This window comes from Myotis yumanensis, unplaced genomic scaffold, assembly GCF_028538775.1.
Source record: "Myotis yumanensis isolate MYYU_CA2020_CCGP unplaced genomic scaffold, mMyoYum1.0.hap1 SCAF_3, whole genome shotgun sequence".
Taxonomy (NCBI): Eukaryota; Metazoa; Chordata; class Mammalia; order Chiroptera; family Vespertilionidae; genus Myotis; species Myotis yumanensis.
Window position 1 is genome coordinate 105,111,859 of NW_027223754.1, and position 19,013 is coordinate 105,130,871.

Here is a 19,013-nt window from a genome sequence, read left to right on the forward strand (position 1 = left end):
TTAAGTGTTTGTTTATTTTTTTAATGTTCCCCATCTTATACAGTACTTAAGTGCCGTTGGCAGGAGCCATAGATAAATATGTAGTGAGGTAAAATGTAGAATCGTGAATAATGTGAGCAAGAGCAGACTTTAGCATGGGCATCTCTTAAGACATAAACATAAAAGGTTAGTTTAATTATCCTGAAGTCCCATCCTATGGTAAAATATACTTTTTCTAACACATGCCAAATTTTTACTAGTAAAACCAACTTAGAAGAATTCTTAAAATTGAGATGACATTTTTAATACTCTCATCTAAAATTCAGGCAAGTGTGTCAGCCACGATAATTAGTAAATAAACCTGACACCTGACATGTGGCCATAAGGCAAGTTGTTTATTCTTTCAAAATGTTAGACTATTTTACAAACTACTAAATCTAAGAGAACCTAAATACATTCATATTTTTAAAAATATGTCATCTATATTGTACCAACACTAGATGATTCAACCTGCAGAAACCTATAAAAATGAGGACCAATCTTGTTGATCTGGAGGTTAAGTTCTGAAAGTGCTTCAGTTGTGAAACTTATTGCAGAGGAAGAACTGCAGGTGGTTCCATGAGAGACACATGCATGTACCTGAAATGAGACCCAAAGCAAGTTCATCACAAGGCAAAGACTTCAGTTTTGTAAAATCTCAGGCCACAGAAAACTTTCTAGTAGTTTTAGCAAAAAGGAAGGAAGCTAGCTGACTCTATATACCACAAGCTAATTATAAATCTACTAGAGGCCCGGTGCACAAAAATTTGTGCACTCGGGGGTGGGGGAGGGTCCCTCAGCCCAGCCTGTGCTCTCTTGCAGTTTGGGACCCCTCGGGGGATGACTACCTGCTGGCTTAGGCCCGCTCCCCAGGGGATTGGGCATAAGCTGGCAATCAGACATTCCTCTGGCAGCCCGGGAGCCCTCGAGGGATGTCCACTTGCCAGCGGGAAGCAGGCCTAAGCTGCAGTCGGACATCCTTAGCGCTGCTGAGGAGGCGGGAGAGCCTCCGACCACCACTGCTGTATTGGCAGCCGTCAGCCTGGCTTGTGGCTGAGCAGAGCTCCCCCTGGGGGAGCGCACTGACCACCAGGGGGCAGCTCCTGCATTGAGCATCTACCCCTGGTGGTCAGTGTGTGTCATAGCGACCAGTCATTCCCAGTCGTTCTGCTGTTAGGGTCAGTTTGATTATTATATAGGATAGAGGCCTGGTGCACGGGTGGGGGCCGGCTGGTTTGCCCTGAAGGGTGTCCCGGATCAGGGTGGGGGTCCCGCTGGGGTGCCTGGCCAGCCTGGGTGAGGGGCTGATGGCTGTTTGCAGGCTGGCCACACCCCATTTAGGGTGGGGGGTCCCCACTGGGGTGCCTGGTCAGTCTGGGTGAGGGGCTGAGGGCCGTTTTCAGGCTGGCCAAGCCCCCCCAGCAATGGAAGCTCCCAGCCTCTCCTTTTTTTCTTTTATTTTTTTAATTCTTGGATTTATTCACCTTCTATAATTGAAACTTCGTAGACTTGAGAGGAGCTCAGAGCCAGCCAGGGCAGGCGGGAGGGAAGCTTGGCATCCTCCATCGCCAGGGGCAACCAAGCCTCCTGCTTGCTCCAGCTCCGTGGCCACGGCTGGCTGAAAGCAGGTATCTGGGGTTTATTTACCTTCTATAATTAAAATTTTGTTGCTTTGAGTGGCGCTCAGAGCTGGCTGCAGCAGGCGGGAAGCTTGGCTTCCTCCATCATTGGGGCAACCAAGCCTCCTGCTCGCTCTAGCTGCGTGGCTGCCGGCCGCCATCTTGGTTGGGTTAATTTGCATATAGTCGCTCTGATTGGCTGGTGGGCGTGGCTTAAGGCGTAGCAAAAGTATGGTCAATTTGCATGTTTGTCCTTTATTAGTGTAGATATCTCTCTGAACGGATTTTCTTTTTTGCTTGTTTTCTTTTGTTTGTTTTCAACTGATTTTCTTAATTTAACATACAACCTTGTTTTTCCAGTCTAGCACCAGATATACAGTTTGTTCATTACTATGACTTATTGAAGCTTTAAAGAGTAAGTCTAGATAAGAAAATTTCAGGAACTTACTTTGAAGTCTTGTACTTCTCCCTAATTGCTTGCTGAGGTCGATGGGGTATATCAAGGCATGCTTTATGTAGCTCACTCAGGCAAGGCACAATTTCACTTAATGAATATCCTGTAAATGCAGCAAGGGTTTCTGGCTAATCAAGACAAAAGAAAAATTGCATCATATAACTTTTTAAGATATGAGAAAGCTGAAGATAAAGCTGTGAAACAAAGGAAATTAATCACTTGGTATTCATATTTATTTCAAAAGACAACATAATCCTTCTTTAGAGACTTTAGACAAAAATATTAACCAGAGTTCTAAATTTGCTCATATTGTACATTTATAATGTACTTAACTAAACTCCCTATTTATATTGAATATAAAAGATTCTTAGCTAAACACAGAAAAAGAAACAAAATAAAAGTAGCCACCTCACTTCTTTCAGCACACAAGTGAGCCTTCAGAATCAAACCTAGTGCCCATTTCCAATCTTACCACCTTCGTGGGCCAAGAGGCAACACTAAATGCCCTGTTCCCTTGAAAGCATAATCCAACCTTCTGACCATCTTAATTGGACCCAGGTTGTCAACAACTTTTCTTGAAGTGGTCAATGCTTACACTATAAGGGTCCTCCTTGCATGAGAGCAGGCATTGAGGTTTCCAGGACTGCTTCTGTTAAATGAGCATGTCAACACTATCTTCTTGATTTCCTGCAATCTCTAGTCTCCATAAAGCAAAGCCATTGAGTCAAAGCCACAAACAAAGGCTGTTATAGTCTGCTGGCAAGACTCGTAAGAGTTACTGAACGGCCCTAACCAATTTGGCTCAGTGGATAGAGCATCAGCCTGCGGACTCAAGGGTCCCAGGTTTGATTCTGGTCAAGGGCATGTACCTTGGTTGCAGGCACATCCCCAGTAGGGAGTGTGCAGGAGGCAGCTGATCGATGTTTCTCTCTCATCGATGTTTCTAACTCTCTATCCCTCTCCCTTCCTCTCTGTAAAAAATCAATAAAATATGTTTTTTAAAAAGAGTTACTGAACGAATTTTAGAGAGGCCTTGAATTTTAAAAAGTAATTAGAATCTTACCCAGAAATGCCTGTTCACGGTATAGTTTGCCAGGCAATAAGCTGCTGCAGCTATCAATGAAGGAAGATATTTCAAGAACGGGTCAGCTTCAAGTAGACTCAGTTCCGCTACATACTAAAACAAAGAAAGAAAAAGCTCATTGGAATTAGGAATTCGACTAAAGTTACAAGTAAAGTTGAAAATGTCAGGGGAGCCAAAACCGGTTTGGCTCAGTGGATAGAGCGTCAGCCTGCGGACTGAAAGGTCCCAGGTTCGATTCCAGTCAAGGGCATGTACCTGGGGTTGCGGGCACATCCCCAGTAGGAGATGTGCAGGAGGCAGCTGATCGATGTTTCTCTCTCATCGATGTTTCTAACTCTCTATCTCTCTCCCTTCCTCTCTGTAAAAAATCAATAAAATATATTTAAAAAAAAAAAAAAAAAAAAAGAAAATGTCAGGGGAATTGCCCTGGCTGGTGTGGCTAAGTTGGTCGGGTGTCATCCTGTGCACTAAGAGGTTGCCAGTTCCATTCATGCGGTCAGGGCATATGCCCAGGTTGTGGTCTCAAACCCTGGTAGGGGGCCTGCAGGAGGCAGCTGATGTTTCTTCTTCTCTCCACCTTATTCTCTCTCTCTCCCTTCCTCTCTCTCTCTCTCAAAAAAAAAAAAAAATGTCAGGGGAAACAATTGTGTCTTATTTTTATTCAAATTATTCACTAGGTTAATAACTACCAGGCCTGTCCACAAACAGAATAATATTTATGTTGTAATAAATTTCAATACACACAGTATATGTGATGGGTTACTTATGTTATACTAGTAGTATAGGTTTATGTTGGTCAGATAAAGTAGCATTGCTCTGGCCACTGGAGTAGGACTATAGACTTAAGCCAAAGGCAAACTATGAGCATATTAAAGCTATTTATATCAGGCAAAATCATGCAGTTCAGAGCTAGAACCAGTGGGAATCTATCAGATTAGAAGAAACATATTTGGAAATTTACATAGATTTTCTTATCACTGTTTGCATAGCACATAAATACCAGATATACTAAATCATAGTGGTTGGAAACCAAGTTTTCCAAACCAATATGTACTTTAGTGCCTTCAACTAAGTTCTTTACTCCAAATGACTAAATAATGCTTCATTACTTAATATGTTTGGAGGAGATTAGAGTCAAATCAAATCACATTTACTTTGTTCCTATTCTGTACACCTAAGAATACTGCTTTCTTGTGGTCTGTATCTAACACAGGCATAGTTCCCAAGCTTAAGTTTCTTTAAGAGTTGAGTCATTAGACAACCCATGCCTACCAAACATGATCAACAGTAATGTCTCCTAACCCAAAGTTGGGTTCTTAAAATTAGCTCTCTTCCATTGCTAAAAGTTTTTCTGGGCCCACGACAAAAAAACAACAACAAAAAACAAACAAACAACAACAAGCTAAAAAGGAAAGAAGAACTAAAGGATGATTGGAAAGGCTACTTTTTACCCAATTTGGCACCAACATTCTTGGCAGTCACATGGCATACCTTGGCCAGGTTCTCAGTTATGATGCACACTCCTTGTCTCTTTAGGTACTGAAGGAGAAACTGATTGGTAGTTGGCACTGTCAGATCAAAAGCTAGGACTTTCAGGAGTAGGTGTTCCATTCTTAACAGTTGTCGTTTTGTGTAAGTATCATCAGTTATATAGACAAACTCGTCTACTTCAGGTGGGTATATTTCTTCATATTTCCTATGAGAGGTAAAGAATCTTTGGAAATAATGCTTGGAACCTGTGGCTCTCCTTCCTGTGCTATCAAAACCCTGCCTCTCATATGACCCTTGCAGACTTAAAAAAAATCACTAAATGGTATAGGGCTGTGAAGATACTAGGAATTTGTTTCCAGAACAAGAATATGAATATTACAAAGATATGTTGTACTAACTGCTAGGTAGTAACAGAAACAATTTCCAGTAAGAATTTTAGTTTTGGCCTCTGATATACTGAAAGATTCTGAATGACAGACATACATGTAAACTCCTCTTAATTAAAATCTTCTTGTGGGAAAGAATGTTATGTTGAACACATAGTAGAAAAAAACTCCTTAAGTCTTAGATTTTTAAAAACATTATGTTTAGCTTTCTCTATTGAATTAGCAAATGATGCTATATATCCAAGAGAATAATAATGATACAGTTTCACTGCTATCAATTCTTTGCTTTTATTTTCCTTTTGTAGGGAAATTTTGGCAAGTTTTTAGGCATTAATAACTAGAATATCTGAGACTAGAAGAATAGAAAGGAAAACTACTACTCACCAATAGGTCACTTAATTAAAGGCAGCAACAATCCAGCTCTTTTACACATAATTAGATATTATTATCAATGATTGATAGTAACAGGAACAGTGAATAATTTATTCACTGTATCCACATAAACTGTGGTATTATGGATCATTTAACAGATCATGAAGATGACTTCCATATAACGAAAATTTCCTTAAATAGGACTTTTACTTATACTAGAATACAGCCAAAGACTACACCACAAAATAGTTAAATTGCATGCTGAATTTGAGCTGATGGCCGCTTTGGTCATGAAACTGTATCATAAGCATCTGAATTGAAGAGTGAACATGTGGTAAGGTTCAGTTTCTCAGTAAATACTATAAAAATGATGGTATTTTATCAAAAAAGGCATGAGTAAATTTTAAGTACTGCATTTCATCCATAAATGAAGAATAAATCATGTGTTTTGGCAGACTGTAGTTTCACATTATTTAAGCTGAAGAATACTTACGAAGCCAGAAGAATAGCTGCTGTACCTACAAGCTGCAATTTCCCTCTCAAAACAGACATGCACGAAAGAAACCTATCTAGGAAGTTGACAGCCAAGTAGAGAGTCTCAGCTCGAAGCTTATATTCTTCTCCAACCTCAACCAGCCAGTCCACCAGAATCCTTCGCATGCCTTCTGTGATGTCTGGTTGTTTCCTTAGGTAGTGGGCTTTGGGCCTGTATCGTATCTGTTTGGGGAAAGAGTTTTGATATTTAAATACTTGCTGTATCAGAAAGATCATGCCACAGTATAGCTGCTATTTTAAAAATCTCATGAGCAAAGGTTAGAAGGAAACTGATCAAAACACAAATAAATCTTTACTATGATACAAAAGAAAGTGTGAAATTCTGGTTCTGTAATGCAATTACGTAACAAACAATGGAGGGAGGGAAATGGCAACATGGACTATTCCTAAGAGTGAAATGCTTAATATATAAACCATTTGTGTCATAGAGGAATAGTCCAAGTAATTGCTACTCACCTCACAACTATTATTTTTAATAGATATTCTTATATTTAGATGTCATAAGAATGCCATTCATTAATGGTTATGGCCAAGAGTTTATAACTATCTTAATATTTAATATTAAGTGCTTTGGGTGCTGGCAATTGAAGTAGAATTTGGGAAAACTTACTTCAGCTTCTCTAAGGTACTGATGAATTTCTTCAGCATATTCAGTCACATTTATCATGTCTGTACCAAAATCTGATGCATCTTCAGACTGAGCTTGAAGAGATGACTCTACCAGCATAGGGGAAACTGCAGGGATTCAACATTATTAGGTAAGACATTTAATTTAAAAACTCATTCTGGAGAAACCAAGATGGCGGGGCGGCATAGGTAAACACCGGAAATTGCTGCCTCAAACAACCACTTCAAAAATACAACTAAAAGACAAAATGGACATCATCCAGAACCACAGGAAGGCTGGCTGAGTGGAAATTCTACAACTAGAAGGAAAGAGAAAAGCACACTGAGACTCAGAGGGGTGCAGAAGTAAAGTGCAGAGGTACAGAGGTGCACACTGAAAGGGCTGGCAACTGAGGATGCAGTTGTCTTTTTCAATCGGGAGGGAATCTCAAGTTCCCGACTGCTCTGAACTCCAGTTCCGGGCGAGTCTCTGGGGACCCAGTCTCATACGGGGAGAAACTGGACTGTCTGGCATTGGACGGGAGTTGAGGGCGGCTTTCTCTCAGAGGTGCTTGCAGAGATTACCGGGACACTGAGACCCGGGGCCTCTTAGGGCAGGACTGAGGAGCAGCCATAGCTGTTTGCTCCGCCCTGTTGATTCCCTGAGACCCCACCCCACCCAAGCTGTGTGCAGAGGCTTTTGCATATGAATGGCCTGGCCCTTTGCAATCTAAAATTACCTAACAAACTGCAGCTGGGTCAGAGAGACCCAGAACATCCAAAAGAAGGCCCAAGGCCCCACAGCAGCTTGCATTGCTTCACAGCTGAGCCTCATCTGGGCACCTCCAAACCCAAACAAAGAAGAGGAATCTGCAGATCTCTCCATAGCTCCTGCTGGGTAGCCTCAGGCAGAGGCTAAATTAGTACCTCCTTAGAGATCCAAGAGCCAGTGTACCCAGTAGTCAAAGTGGGACCATCCAGATTACAACTCCTCAGATCCATAAGGGACACACTCAGGGGGCAGATTCAGTGAGCACCAAGGCTCCACTGAAGCAAGTCTTGCCCCATAAGGGTGTCTCCAGCACAGAAGTTCTCCCACCATAGACACAGCTGATTCTCACAGCCAATTGGCCTGGAGGTCAATTCCTCCCAGTGATACCTACAACAATCAAGGCTTAACTACAACAAGACTGTGCACAAAGCCCACAAAGGGGTGCACCAAGAGTGTCCACCTCAGGTAATTGGGGAGGCTGAGCCACTGGGCCCTATAGGACACCTAGCACACAAAGCCACTCTACCAACACAGGGAAGCATAAAAAATGCGGAGACAAAGAAACAGGTCACAAATGACAGAAATGGAGGAAAGCAAACTACTGGATATAGAGTTCAAAACCAGAGTTATAAGGTTTTTCAAGAATTTTCTAGAAACCACGAATAAATTTAGTGAGACCCTCAATAAATCTAGTGAGACCCTCGAGGATATGAAAAAGGACCAACTAGAAATTAAGCATACACTGACTGAAATAAAGAATATACAGAGATCGAACAGCAGACTAGAGGATCGCAAGAATCAAGTCAAAGATTTGAAATATGAAGAAGCAAAAAACACCCAACCGGAAAAACAAAAAGAAAAAAGAATCCAAAAATATGAAGATAGTATAAGGAGCCTCTGGGACAACTTCAAGCATACCAACATCCAAATTATGGGGGTGCCAGAAGAAGAGAGAGAGCAAGATACTGAAAACCTATTTGAAGAAATATGACAGAAAACTTCCCCTACCTGGTGAAAGAAATAGATTTACAAGTCCAGGCAGCACAGAGAACCCCAAACAAAAGGAATCCAAAGAGGACCACACCAAGACACATCATAATTAAAATGACAAGAGCAAACGACAAAGAGAGAATCTTAAAAGCAGCAAGAGAAAAAAAGTCAGTTACCTACAAGGGAGTACCCATAGGATTGTCAGCTGATTTCTCAATAGAAACTATGCAGGCCAGAAGAAGGTGGCAAGAAATATTCAAAGTGATGAATAGCAAGAACCTACAACCAAGATTACTTTACCCAGCAAAGCTATCATTCAGAATTGAAGGTCAGATAAAGAGCTTCACAGATAAGAAAAAGCTAAAGGAGTTCATCACCACCAAACCAGTATTATATGAAATGCTGAAAGGTATTCTTTAAAAAGAGGAAGAAGAAAAAGGTAAAGATAAAAATTATGAACAAAAAATAATAATCTGATGAACAGAATAAACTGGTGAATATAATAGAATCAGGGGCATAGAGAAGGAGTGGACTGACAATTCTCCGGGGGTGTGGGAAGAGACTGGAAAAAAATCGTATACCTATGGATGAGGACAGTGGGGCGGGGGTGGGAGGGGGTAATAGCAGAGGGTGGGGTGGGAACCGGATGAAGGGGAGCTATGGGGGGGGGGGGTGGGAAGAGGAATAACTGTAATATTATGAACAATAAAGATTTAATTAAAAAAAACCTCATTCTATCCACTAACCCTCTATAAGCAGTCATTACTTTGTGCTTTTCTCTTGCTAATAACATGCTATTGAATACTGCAGGTGATTATGAATACAGGGTACCTATCATCCACCATAGGTAAGTAAGATTACCTGTGCTAAAATCCAGCAGGAAGTGAAGGTCAGACTTGAGTGTGCTAGTGTCTACTTCATACATATCTTCAAATGCCATCCCCTCTTTCCCACTGCAGCTGTTTTTGTCCTCTTGCTCAGGTTCATCCATGTAGATATCAAATCCTTGCTTTGCTGGCATGTGGACCCCACAGTCAGAGAGTGCTTTCTTTCCAGCTTGAGGGAAGACATTTTCTGATCCAGAGAAACACCTAACTGTTGTGATCCCCTAGAAAACGATTTTTTGTTAAAGGCCACCCCAAAGACCAATAGGTGATGTGAACCTGTGTGACTCAAACCAGCAGGATGGGAAAATAAGAGGAATCTTAAATTGAAATATCTATTTCTGCAATATAATTTCAGAAAATGAAGCTTCCAAAGTATGACTTCTCCCTTATCTCTTTCTACATTTGACATTTGGTAAAAGAGCTATCTAAAATTTTTCATCTTCCTCACATATTTATCAAAGGGAATTAAAAATCCTAGAAAAAAAGAAACTATAACTCTTCTTCAAAATGAAAGGGAGGAGAAGGGATTATAAATTGGCTCTCATGCTTATATAGCATTACAGGATTTTGTAAGTACCCAGCACAGTTTTTGATGCATAGTTACTGAGTTCCTACAGTCCTCCCCCTTAAACAGTTAACTTTAAGTCAGCAGGCCCCTTTAAAGTTCCCATTTTATACCCAGTTAATTAGAAATATGATGATATTAGAAACACATACTACTAAATTCTCTTAACATAGAATCTTTTTGTATGACATGATGGAGAAATCTAACAGTCAATCAATTGCTTCTCCCTTTTCTTTATTCCTATAACATTAATGATGGAAACAACTGTGTGTGTCCCCTCTGTGAACAACTGTGATGCATTACATACTAGTGCACATTAAGATGAGTCATGTTGGATGACCTGAAGGTCAGCTGAACCAAGGCAGGTGGGCAAGCTTTATGAATCCAAGTTATATTTATGCAAATGCTAGGTCTAGCTACTGCATTAACATTTTATCATTTATAATTAACTAGAGGCCCGGTGCATGAAATTCATGCACTGTGGGGGGGGGGTCCCTTGGTGCAGCCTGAACCCTCTCCAATCTGGACCCCCCTATGGGATCCCCGGGCCTAAACTGGCAGTCGGACATCCCTCTCACAATCTGGGACTGCTGGCTCCCAACTGCTCACCTGCCTGATTGCCCCTAACTGCTTCTGCCTGCCAGCCTGATCACCCCCTAACCACTCCCCTGCCTGCCTGATCGATGCCTAACTGCTCCCCTGCTGGCCCAATTGCCCCCAACTGCCCTCCCCTACTGGCCCAGTCGCCCCCAACTGCCCTGCCCTGCAGGCCTGGTCCCCCTCAACTGCCCTCCCCTGCAGACCTGGTTGCCCCAACTGCCCTCCCCTGTAGGCCTGGTCACCCCCAACTTCTCTCCCCTGCTGGCTTAATCGCCCACCACTGCCCTCCCCTGCCAGCCATCTTGTGCCCACACAGGGGCAGCCATCTTGTGTGAGGGCATGATGGTCAATTTGCATATTACCTCTTTATTATATAGGATCTTGGTGTTCACTGTTGAGACTCCTTTCAAATTATGTGTTTCCATACATTCCCTTCCATCTAGTAAATTAAATATGTAGTTTATGTCTACACTAGTAAGAAAAAAAATTTTTTAATCCTCACTTGAGGATACATTTATTGATTTTTAGAGAGAAAGTGGAAGGGAAAGAGAGAAAGAGGAGAGAGAGAAAAAGAAACATCAATCAGCTGCCTCCCCTACAGGATTGAACCCACAATCTAGGTATGTACTGTGACCAGGAACAGCACCTGTAACCTTTTAGGTGTACGGGATGACTCTCCAACTAACTGAGCCACCTGGCCAAGGCAAGAAAAAAATTCTTTATGGTAATTCTGGTAAAATCACAAGAACTATAAAGGACCAAAAACACAAGTTACTATAACCAGATAATCATAATTCCAAATTATTACCATGTTTGACTTTTGCCATATATATATGTGTGTGTGTGTGTGTGTGTGTGTGTGTATATATATATATATATATATATATATATATATATATATACACATATATTAAATGGATCAAGACATACATTCATTATACATTTACTGAGCATCCAGTATGTGCCAGACATTGTTCTAGGTGCCCAGAATTTAGCAATGAACCAAACGTTCAAAACGAACTGCCCTCATGGAGTTTATATCTAATTGGGAGGACAGGAGAAAGACAAATAAGAAAAAGACATAGTAGATCAAATGATAAGTGCTTTGGAGAAGAATAACAGAGAGAAAAGAGAGTCATTGCCATTTTAAACAATGTGGCCGGGGAAAGCCCCTATGAAGATAAAAGTTAGACAAAGATATGAACAAGCTAAGAGAGTAAGTTACACAGATAAAAAAGGGAAGAGCATTCTGGGCAGAGGGAACAGCCTGGGTACATGTCCTGATGTTGAAGTGTGTCTTAAGAGGCACATCAAGAAACAAATGGGGCAGAGTGAGAAAGACAGTAGTGTATGTAGGTCATGAGAGAAAAGAGAAAGCAAAAGGAAAAGAGAAGCCAGATCATATAGGGCCTTACTATAGGCCATTTAAGGATCATCTTCTATTCTGAGATGGGCAGCCACTGGGGAGTTCTGGGCAAAGGATGATCGATCTGATTTATGTTTTAAAAGGCTCACTCTGGCTATGTAGAGGTATAGAGAGTAAGTAAGGTAAGATGATCAGTTGTGAAACTTGCAAATTCCAGGTAAGATACAATAGGATTTTGAACCAATGTAGTATTAGTAAAAGATGAGAAATGAAGATATTCTAGACACTTTTAAAAGTAAAGCCAATTGTATTTTTTCAGCAAAATAGATGTGAGGTAAGAGGAAAACAAGAGTCAAAGATGACAAAGTTTTTTAGGCTGAATAACAGGAAGGATGGATATCGCATTTATTGAGATGACTAGAGGCCCGGTGCACAAAAATTTGTGCACTCGGGGGGGTCCCTCAGCCCAGCCTATGCCCTCTTAAAGTGTGAGACCCCTCGGAGGAAGTCCACCCTAGTGGGGACCCTCACCCCATGGAGGTTTGGCCAGTCTGGGTGAGGGACTGAGGGTCGTTTTCAGGCTGGCCAAGCCCCCTGGTGACGTAAGCTCCCAGCCTCTCCTTTTTTTCTTTTTTCTTTTTCATTCTGGGATTTATTTACCTTCTATAATTGAAACTTTGTTGCCGTTAGCAGAGGCCTGCGGAAAGCTTGGCTTCCTCCATCGCCAGGGGCAACCCACTCCTGCTCACTCCAGCTCCATGGCCACAGCTGGCTGAAAGCAGGTATCTGGGGTTTATTTACTTTCTATAATTGAAACTTTGTTGTTTTCAGTGGAGCTCAGAGCTGGCCGCGGCAGACAGGGAAGCTTGGCTTCCTCTATCACTGGAGCGAGCAAGCCTCCTGTTCACTCCAGCTCCGTGGCTGCCAGCCGCCATCTTGGTTGGGTTAATTTGCATACAGTCGCTCTGATTGGCTGGTGGGTGTGGCTTAAGGCATAGCAAATGTACGGTCAATTTGCATGTCTGTCTTTTATTAGTATAGATAAGATTTGGGAAGAGTAGGTTGGGGCTAGGGTTGGTTTTGCACACATTTGAGGTGCCTATTGTATGATCCAAGGATCCAAATGGAGCTGTCAAGTAGGCTGCTGAATATGTGAACCTGCAACATAGCTGAGAGGTCAAGACAGAAGATAAAAAGTATGAGCCATGGCATTTAATGTTAAAAGACTTGAAGAGTGTAAGGGACTGGGTACAAACTCAGATCAAATACTAAGTCCTGGAGCACTCTAATTTTGAGACACAGGATAAAGAAGAACCAGAATACTGAGGAGTGGCCAATGAGCTAGGTGAAAATCCAGGACAGAGTGGTCTTCTCCAGGCTGAGTGAGAATAAAATTATTGCTAGAAATAAAGAATGATCAGTTAAGTGTAAAGGACTAAAAATTGAGTGAAAAGTGAACAAGAGAAGAACTAGAGACAGAGAGCATTCATTCAACAAACACTAGCATGCTACCCTGGCTAGGCACTGTTCCAACCACCAAGAATACAACAGTGAACCTGACATCCCAAATTCTCATCCTAATGGAGGATGGGACAAACAAACTCCAAAGAAATATTTCTATAAATGAGACAGGCACTGCAAAGAGCTTTGTAGTTGAAAGATATTTAAGATGGAAAAATTATATTTGCTTATGTGTTTGACCCAGTAGAGAAAAAAAAACCGAGAAGAAAAAAAAAAAAGAGTAAGGTATTCTACACAAATAGGGGTTCATCTTGCATATGAGTAGAAACGTGAGTCATGTAGCAGGATCTGGGTGACAGAGTATATGGCACATGGAAGCATATGGAAATTCTCTTCTGGTTGCTTTCATATTTTTAGGGAAATAGAATACAAAGCCTCCTCCGTGAGGTGGAGGTTGTGAAGCATTAAAGAGAGAAGCAGAGATGTAAAATAGATTTCTAAGAAGGTTGTAGAAGAAGCAGGGAAATGTAGAGGTAGTATCAGGCAATGTAAGAGGTTAGACCTGTCAGCAAAGGCATACTGCCAATTCATAATAACCAGGTTTTAGACTTTAATTTTAAAAAAGCAAACGCTGCTAAACAAATTAAGTTTGTTAAAAACAACTTCTGAATTTTTTTTTTTTTGAGAGAATTGGTTCAAAGTTTTTCTTATTTTATTTTATCTTATTTTATTTTTTATTTATTTATTTTTTATAATTAAATCTTTATTGTTCAGATTATTACATTTGTTCCTCTTTTTTCCCCCCCATAACTCCCCTCCTCCCAGTTCCCACCCCGCCCTCCGCCCTCACTCCCCACCCACTGTCCTCATCCATAGGTGCATGATTTTTGTCCAGTCTCTTCCCGAATTTCCCACACCCCTTCCCCCCCCAAGCATAGTCAGTCCATTCCCTTTCTATGTCCCTGATTCTATTATAATCAACAGTTCATTCTGTTCATCAGATTATTTATTCACTTGATTCTTAGATTCACTTTTTGATAGATACGTATTTGTTGTTCATAATTTGTATCTTTACCTTTTTCTTCTTCTTCCTCTTCTTAAAGGATACCTTTCAGCATTTCATATAATACTGGTTTGGTGGTGATGAACTCCTTTAGCTTTTCCTTATCTGTGAAGCTCTTTATCTGACCTTCAATTCTGAATGATAGCTTTGCTGGATAAAGTAATCTTGGTTGTAGGTTCTTGGTATTCATCACTTTGAATATTTCTTGCCACTCCCTTCTGGCCTGCAAAGTTTCTGTTGAGAAATCAGCTGACAGTCGTATGGGTATTCCCTTGCAGGTAACTGAGTTTCTTTCTCTTGCTGCTTTTAAGATTCTCTCTTTGTCTTTTGCTCTTGGCATTTTAATTATGATGTGTCTTGGTGTGGTCCTCTTTGGATTCCTTTTGTTTGGGGTTCTCTGCACTTCCTGGACTTGTAAATCTATTTCTTTCACCAAGTAGGGGAAGTTTTCTGCCATTATTTCTTCAAATAGGTTTTCAATATCTTGCTCTCTCTCTTCTTCTGGCACCCCTATTATTCTGATGTTGGTACGCTTGTAGCTGTCCCAGAGGCTCCTTACACTATCTTCACACTTTCGGATTCTTTTTTCATTTTGCTTTTCCGGTTGGGTGTTTTTTGCTTCCTCGCATTTCAAATCTTTGACTTGATTCTTGCGATCCTCTGGTCTGCTGTTGGGAGTCTGTATAATATTCTTTATTTCAGTCAGTGTATGCTTACTTTCTAGTTGGTTCTTTTTTTTTTTTTTTTAAATATATTTTTTATTGATTTTTTACAGAGAGGAAGGGAGAGAGATAGAGAGTTAGAAACATCGATGCGAGAGAAACATCGGTCAGCTGCCTCCTGCACATCTCCCACTGGGGATGTGCCCGCAACCCAGGTACATGCCCTTGACCGGAATCGAACCCGGGACCTTTCAGTCCGCAGGCCGACGCTCTATCCACTGAGCCAAACCGGTTTCGGCTCTAGTTGGTTCTTTATCACACCATCGAGGATCTCATTAGATTTCCTGTACATCTTATCAAGTTTATTGACAGCCTCTAGAAGCCTCTTGAGAGACCTCAAAAGTGTGGTTTTGAATTCTATATCCAGTAGCCTGCTTTCCTCTGGTTCTGTCCTTTGTGGCCTGTTTCTTTGTCTTGGCATTTTTTTATGCTTCGCTGTGTCGATAGAGTGGCTTTCCGTGTTAAGTGTCCCAATTACTTGAGGTAGACACTCTTGGTGCACCCCCTTGTGGTCTCTGTGAGCAGTCTTGTTGTAGTCAAGCCTTGATTGTTGTAGGTAATTACTACTTGACCTCCAGGCCAACTGGCTGTGAGAATCAGCTGTGTTTGCAGTGGGAGAACTTCTGTCCTCTAGGGAGGTGCTAATCTAGCCTTTGCCTGAGGCTATCCGGCAAATGGCTCTGTGCAGGGCTTGGGCGGGGCGGGTCCCATGGGATCAACAGGGCGGAGGAGGGAGCAGTTATGGCTGCTCTCAGTACGTCCCCAGGGGCTCTGCCTCTCTGTCCTAGCAACCGCTGCAAACTTCGGAGGGACCGAAGTCAGACAGTTCCGCTTCTCCCGTTTGAGTTAGGGTCCCTAGAGACTCGCCCGGATCTGGAGCTCAGAGTCTGAGGCTCCCTCCGGATTGAAACAGTCAACTGCGCCCTCAGCCACCAGCCCGCACTGTGCGCACTCCGCACCTTAGTATTTCACTTCAGCACTGCGCCTCCTCTGATTCTCGGTTCCTCCTAGTTGTAGAACTTCTACTCAGCCAGCCTTCCTGTGGTTCTGGATGATGTCCGTTCCGTCTTTTAGTTGTATTTTTGAAGTGGTTGTTCGAGGCAGCAAAGTCTAGCGTTAACCTATGCCGCCATCTTGGTTTCTCCTCCTGAATTTTTTCCAAAGCTTTAAACAGATCACTTTGGGTAGTTTTCTCCGACTAATAAGATGCCATAAAAATGCTTGAATGGTTAGGTCAGTAGATGAGAGGTTTCTAATCTGGTCTCCTCTACTATGCCTTCTCCCCCACTGCCTCACCATTGGCCTTTCTTTCCCTCTTACATTTTTTCACCTATAACATGGAAAGGATAGCCCTGGCCTGATAGCTCAGTGGGTTAGAGCATCATCCCAATATGCCAATGTTGTGTGTTTGATGCCCAGTCAGGGCACACACAGGAAACAACCAATGAATGTATAAATAAATGGAACAAATCAATGTCTCTTTCTCTTTCTCCCTCTCCCCCCCCTTTCTCCCTTTCTCTCTCTTTAAAAGCAATAAATAAAAATATGTATTTTTTAAAAATGGAAATGATATCTAGCCTACCTACCTCACTGGACTAATGCCAGCATTATTCCACTACAAATGTGCAAAAAGGCTTTAAAAAGCACTGTTATCAGGATTTTGTCTAATAACAGACTTGGGAAAGCTTTTGTTTTTTTTAAACCTGAAAATCCATTCTTAAGGATCCAAACCCCTCCTTTGTATTTAAATGTCTGAATTAGTTTTCAATCTAATTCTAAGGAATCAGTTAAGCAATATCTAATGGCCAACTGCACTTTATCAGTACTGGGGAGATGTCTGCCTTTAAATCACTTTTTGAAAAAATCTAGTCTAGCCTGATCCAATCCTAATTTTAAACACTCTCCAATGAACAAGGTGAAAATTATCCAGGATTGCTTCAGGCACAGTCTAGATCAGTTTGCACACCACTCTGACCTGGAGTAACCCCAGTTCTAGAGTTTCTTTGGGGATATTCACATTTCCTTTTAGCCAGCATGTAAATGACTTTACATATACTTAATCCAAATAGTTCCAAGACCTATTTCTTCGATTTTGGCGGGGAAAGAATTACTCACTATTTCTAGGTGTAAAAAGGGCCCAATAAGATGATGTTAAAATATTCAATGTCCCAAAAATCCAGATTCCAGGGCTGAAATACTCAAGGAGAGTTTGTAAATAAAGCTACAAGAGAAATCCACCTCCCACCATGACAGGAGAGCCCTTCTCAACAAGCAGCTTCCCCAGCGCTTCTCATCATTACCTGGTCACAGGTCTTCCTGAACTGTCCATTCTCAGTTAGCACCCCTAGCACTGTTCTTTGTGGGGGGTCCTGGCCAAGCTGAGCTCTTGTCGTCTGACGGACATCAGGACCTCGGGACACTGAAGCCAGGACTACTCTGCCCTTGGAGCTGCTGAGATGCATCACCTCAGTGTCCACAGGCTGCTGCCTCAGGAGGGAGAAATAGACAAGCCAGTTAGTCAACCTCTTCCACCAAGGGCTCCAAGGATGCAGGGAATCTCTAAGAGGCAGCACTGAAACAATGACCTTCCCAGCAATGATTAGGGCTGAAAGGGCGCTAGCCACGGGGCATAAGCTATCAAAGCTGCTTTGAACCAAAACAGCGACTCGAATCCGTTGAGGCTTTCTTCCAAGACCTGGGAGGAGAGAGCCGCCTGACAGACCTCCAAGCCAGGAGACTAAGGCTCCACGTTTCTTGGGGGTCTAAACAAGGGCGGGTCTTTCTCCGCTGAGGCTCATCCCCTGCCGCTGCGGCCGGCAAAGACCGAGGATACAGCACTGCGGGAAAGAACATGGCCGTCCCCGTGACCGGCAGGGCGCTCCTCGGCCCCGCAGCGGGCCTCGCTCTTCCCGGCCTTGGGCACGTGTGTCCCCAACACCTAGCAAGTGCGCTGGGGGCCTGGGAGCGAGGGGCCGCCAGAGCGGGGCGGGGGCGAGGGGGCGAGAGGCAGCCGGATCCCGGCGGAGAGGAGAGGCCGACGCCCGGCGGCCTGGGCGCTCAGCGCTGGTTAGTTTCGCCATCACCACCGCGCCGCCCCCCCCCCCCCGCGCCGCCCCCCGCCCCCCCCCCCGCGCCGCGGCCGCTGACCGGCCAATCAGCGGCGCGGCCGGGCCTCGCGGGCGCCTGTGGGCCTGCGCGGCCCACACCCCGCCTGCTCACCCGCCGGCTCCGAGGCCGGGCCGCTGCCCCTGGGCGTTCAAGGCCGGGCGGGGCCTGCGGCAGCGGCTCCGGCTCCTCCGCGCGGCCTGGCCGCCTGGTGGGCGGTCGCAGCGGGCACTGCGCCCCGGCCGGCCGGCGCCCGGGGCCTGGAGGCAGGAAAGCGGCCCACCCCGCGACGGCGCTGGCTTGGGGAGGGACTGTTTCCGTGAGGCCGGCCGCCGGACAACCGCCCACTCCTCCCGCTAACGTCTTTTCCGCGTCCCGCTCCTGAGAACCTTGGCTCGGGAGAGCGACGCAGGCCCTCGGGGCTGCGCAGGCCGGCGCCCTGACTGCGCCCACACGAGAGCAAGGCTCGCTCACCGCCCTGCCCTCACCTTCACCTCGAGAGCGAGGCCCAGAAGCAGCGGCTTGGCCCCGAGTTTGCGTCGGGCCTCCTAATCCATGGCGGTGGTGTGTGTCTGGTCATTTGGGGTTCTTGAGTACCAGGGGCGGCGCCTGGCCCCCGGATTTCTGTGCACGTGACCCGGCGGGGCAGGAAAGGAAATTTGGCGTTTTAGGGGCGCACGTGGTTCTCACAGTCCCCACCAGAGGTCTTCCCTGGAGGGTTCCGGCAGCCACAGCGGGAAGCAGGGCCAGGAACGGTGGAACAGTGCCCCCGGAGGAGGAGGAAGGATCGCAGGGGGCAGCGATGGGGCCTGCGGCCTTGCAGGGGACAGTGGCGAGGCTGGACCTGGAGGCTGGGCGGGTGGCCTGGCCCCGGGGGAAGGGAAGTTTCTGGATGCT

General features: G+C 44.0%; 1 protein-coding gene across 1 annotated transcript; it reads right to left on the reverse strand.

The window, feature by feature from the left end:
* Positions 1-406: 406 nt before the first annotated feature.
* On the reverse strand, positions 407-18,693 carry CCNA1 (cyclin A1). The gene is made up of 9 exons (XM_070407512.1): positions 18,605-18,693; positions 17,312-17,494; positions 9,209-9,455; positions 6,590-6,714; positions 5,918-6,141; positions 4,667-4,871; positions 3,155-3,268; positions 2,086-2,219; positions 407-618 (listed from the first exon to the last, which is right to left on the reverse strand). The coding sequence occupies exons 2-9, from the start codon at positions 17,471-17,473 to the stop codon at positions 567-569; spliced, it is 1,263 nt and encodes a 420-aa protein (XP_070263613.1). The 5' UTR covers positions 17,474-17,494; positions 18,605-18,693; the 3' UTR covers positions 407-566.
* Positions 18,694-19,013: the final 320 nt, after the last annotated feature.

What these genes read in the sequence shown, in the direction of transcription:
- CCNA1 (XM_070407512.1), bottom strand. Translation starts at nt 17,473, where the DNA reads ATGCATCTCAGCAGCTCCAAGGGCAGAGTAGTCCTGGCTTCAGTGTCC. An exon ending in GCAGCTATTCTTCTGGCTTC is followed by an intron (nt 4,872 to 5,917) that starts GTAAGTATTCTT and finishes TACCTCTCATAG; the next exon opens with GAAATATGAAGAAATATACC. An exon ending in GAGAAGTACAAGACTTCAAA is followed by an intron (nt 619 to 2,085) that starts GTAAGTTCCTGA and finishes GTCTCATTTCAG; the next exon opens with GTACATGCATGTGTCTCTCA.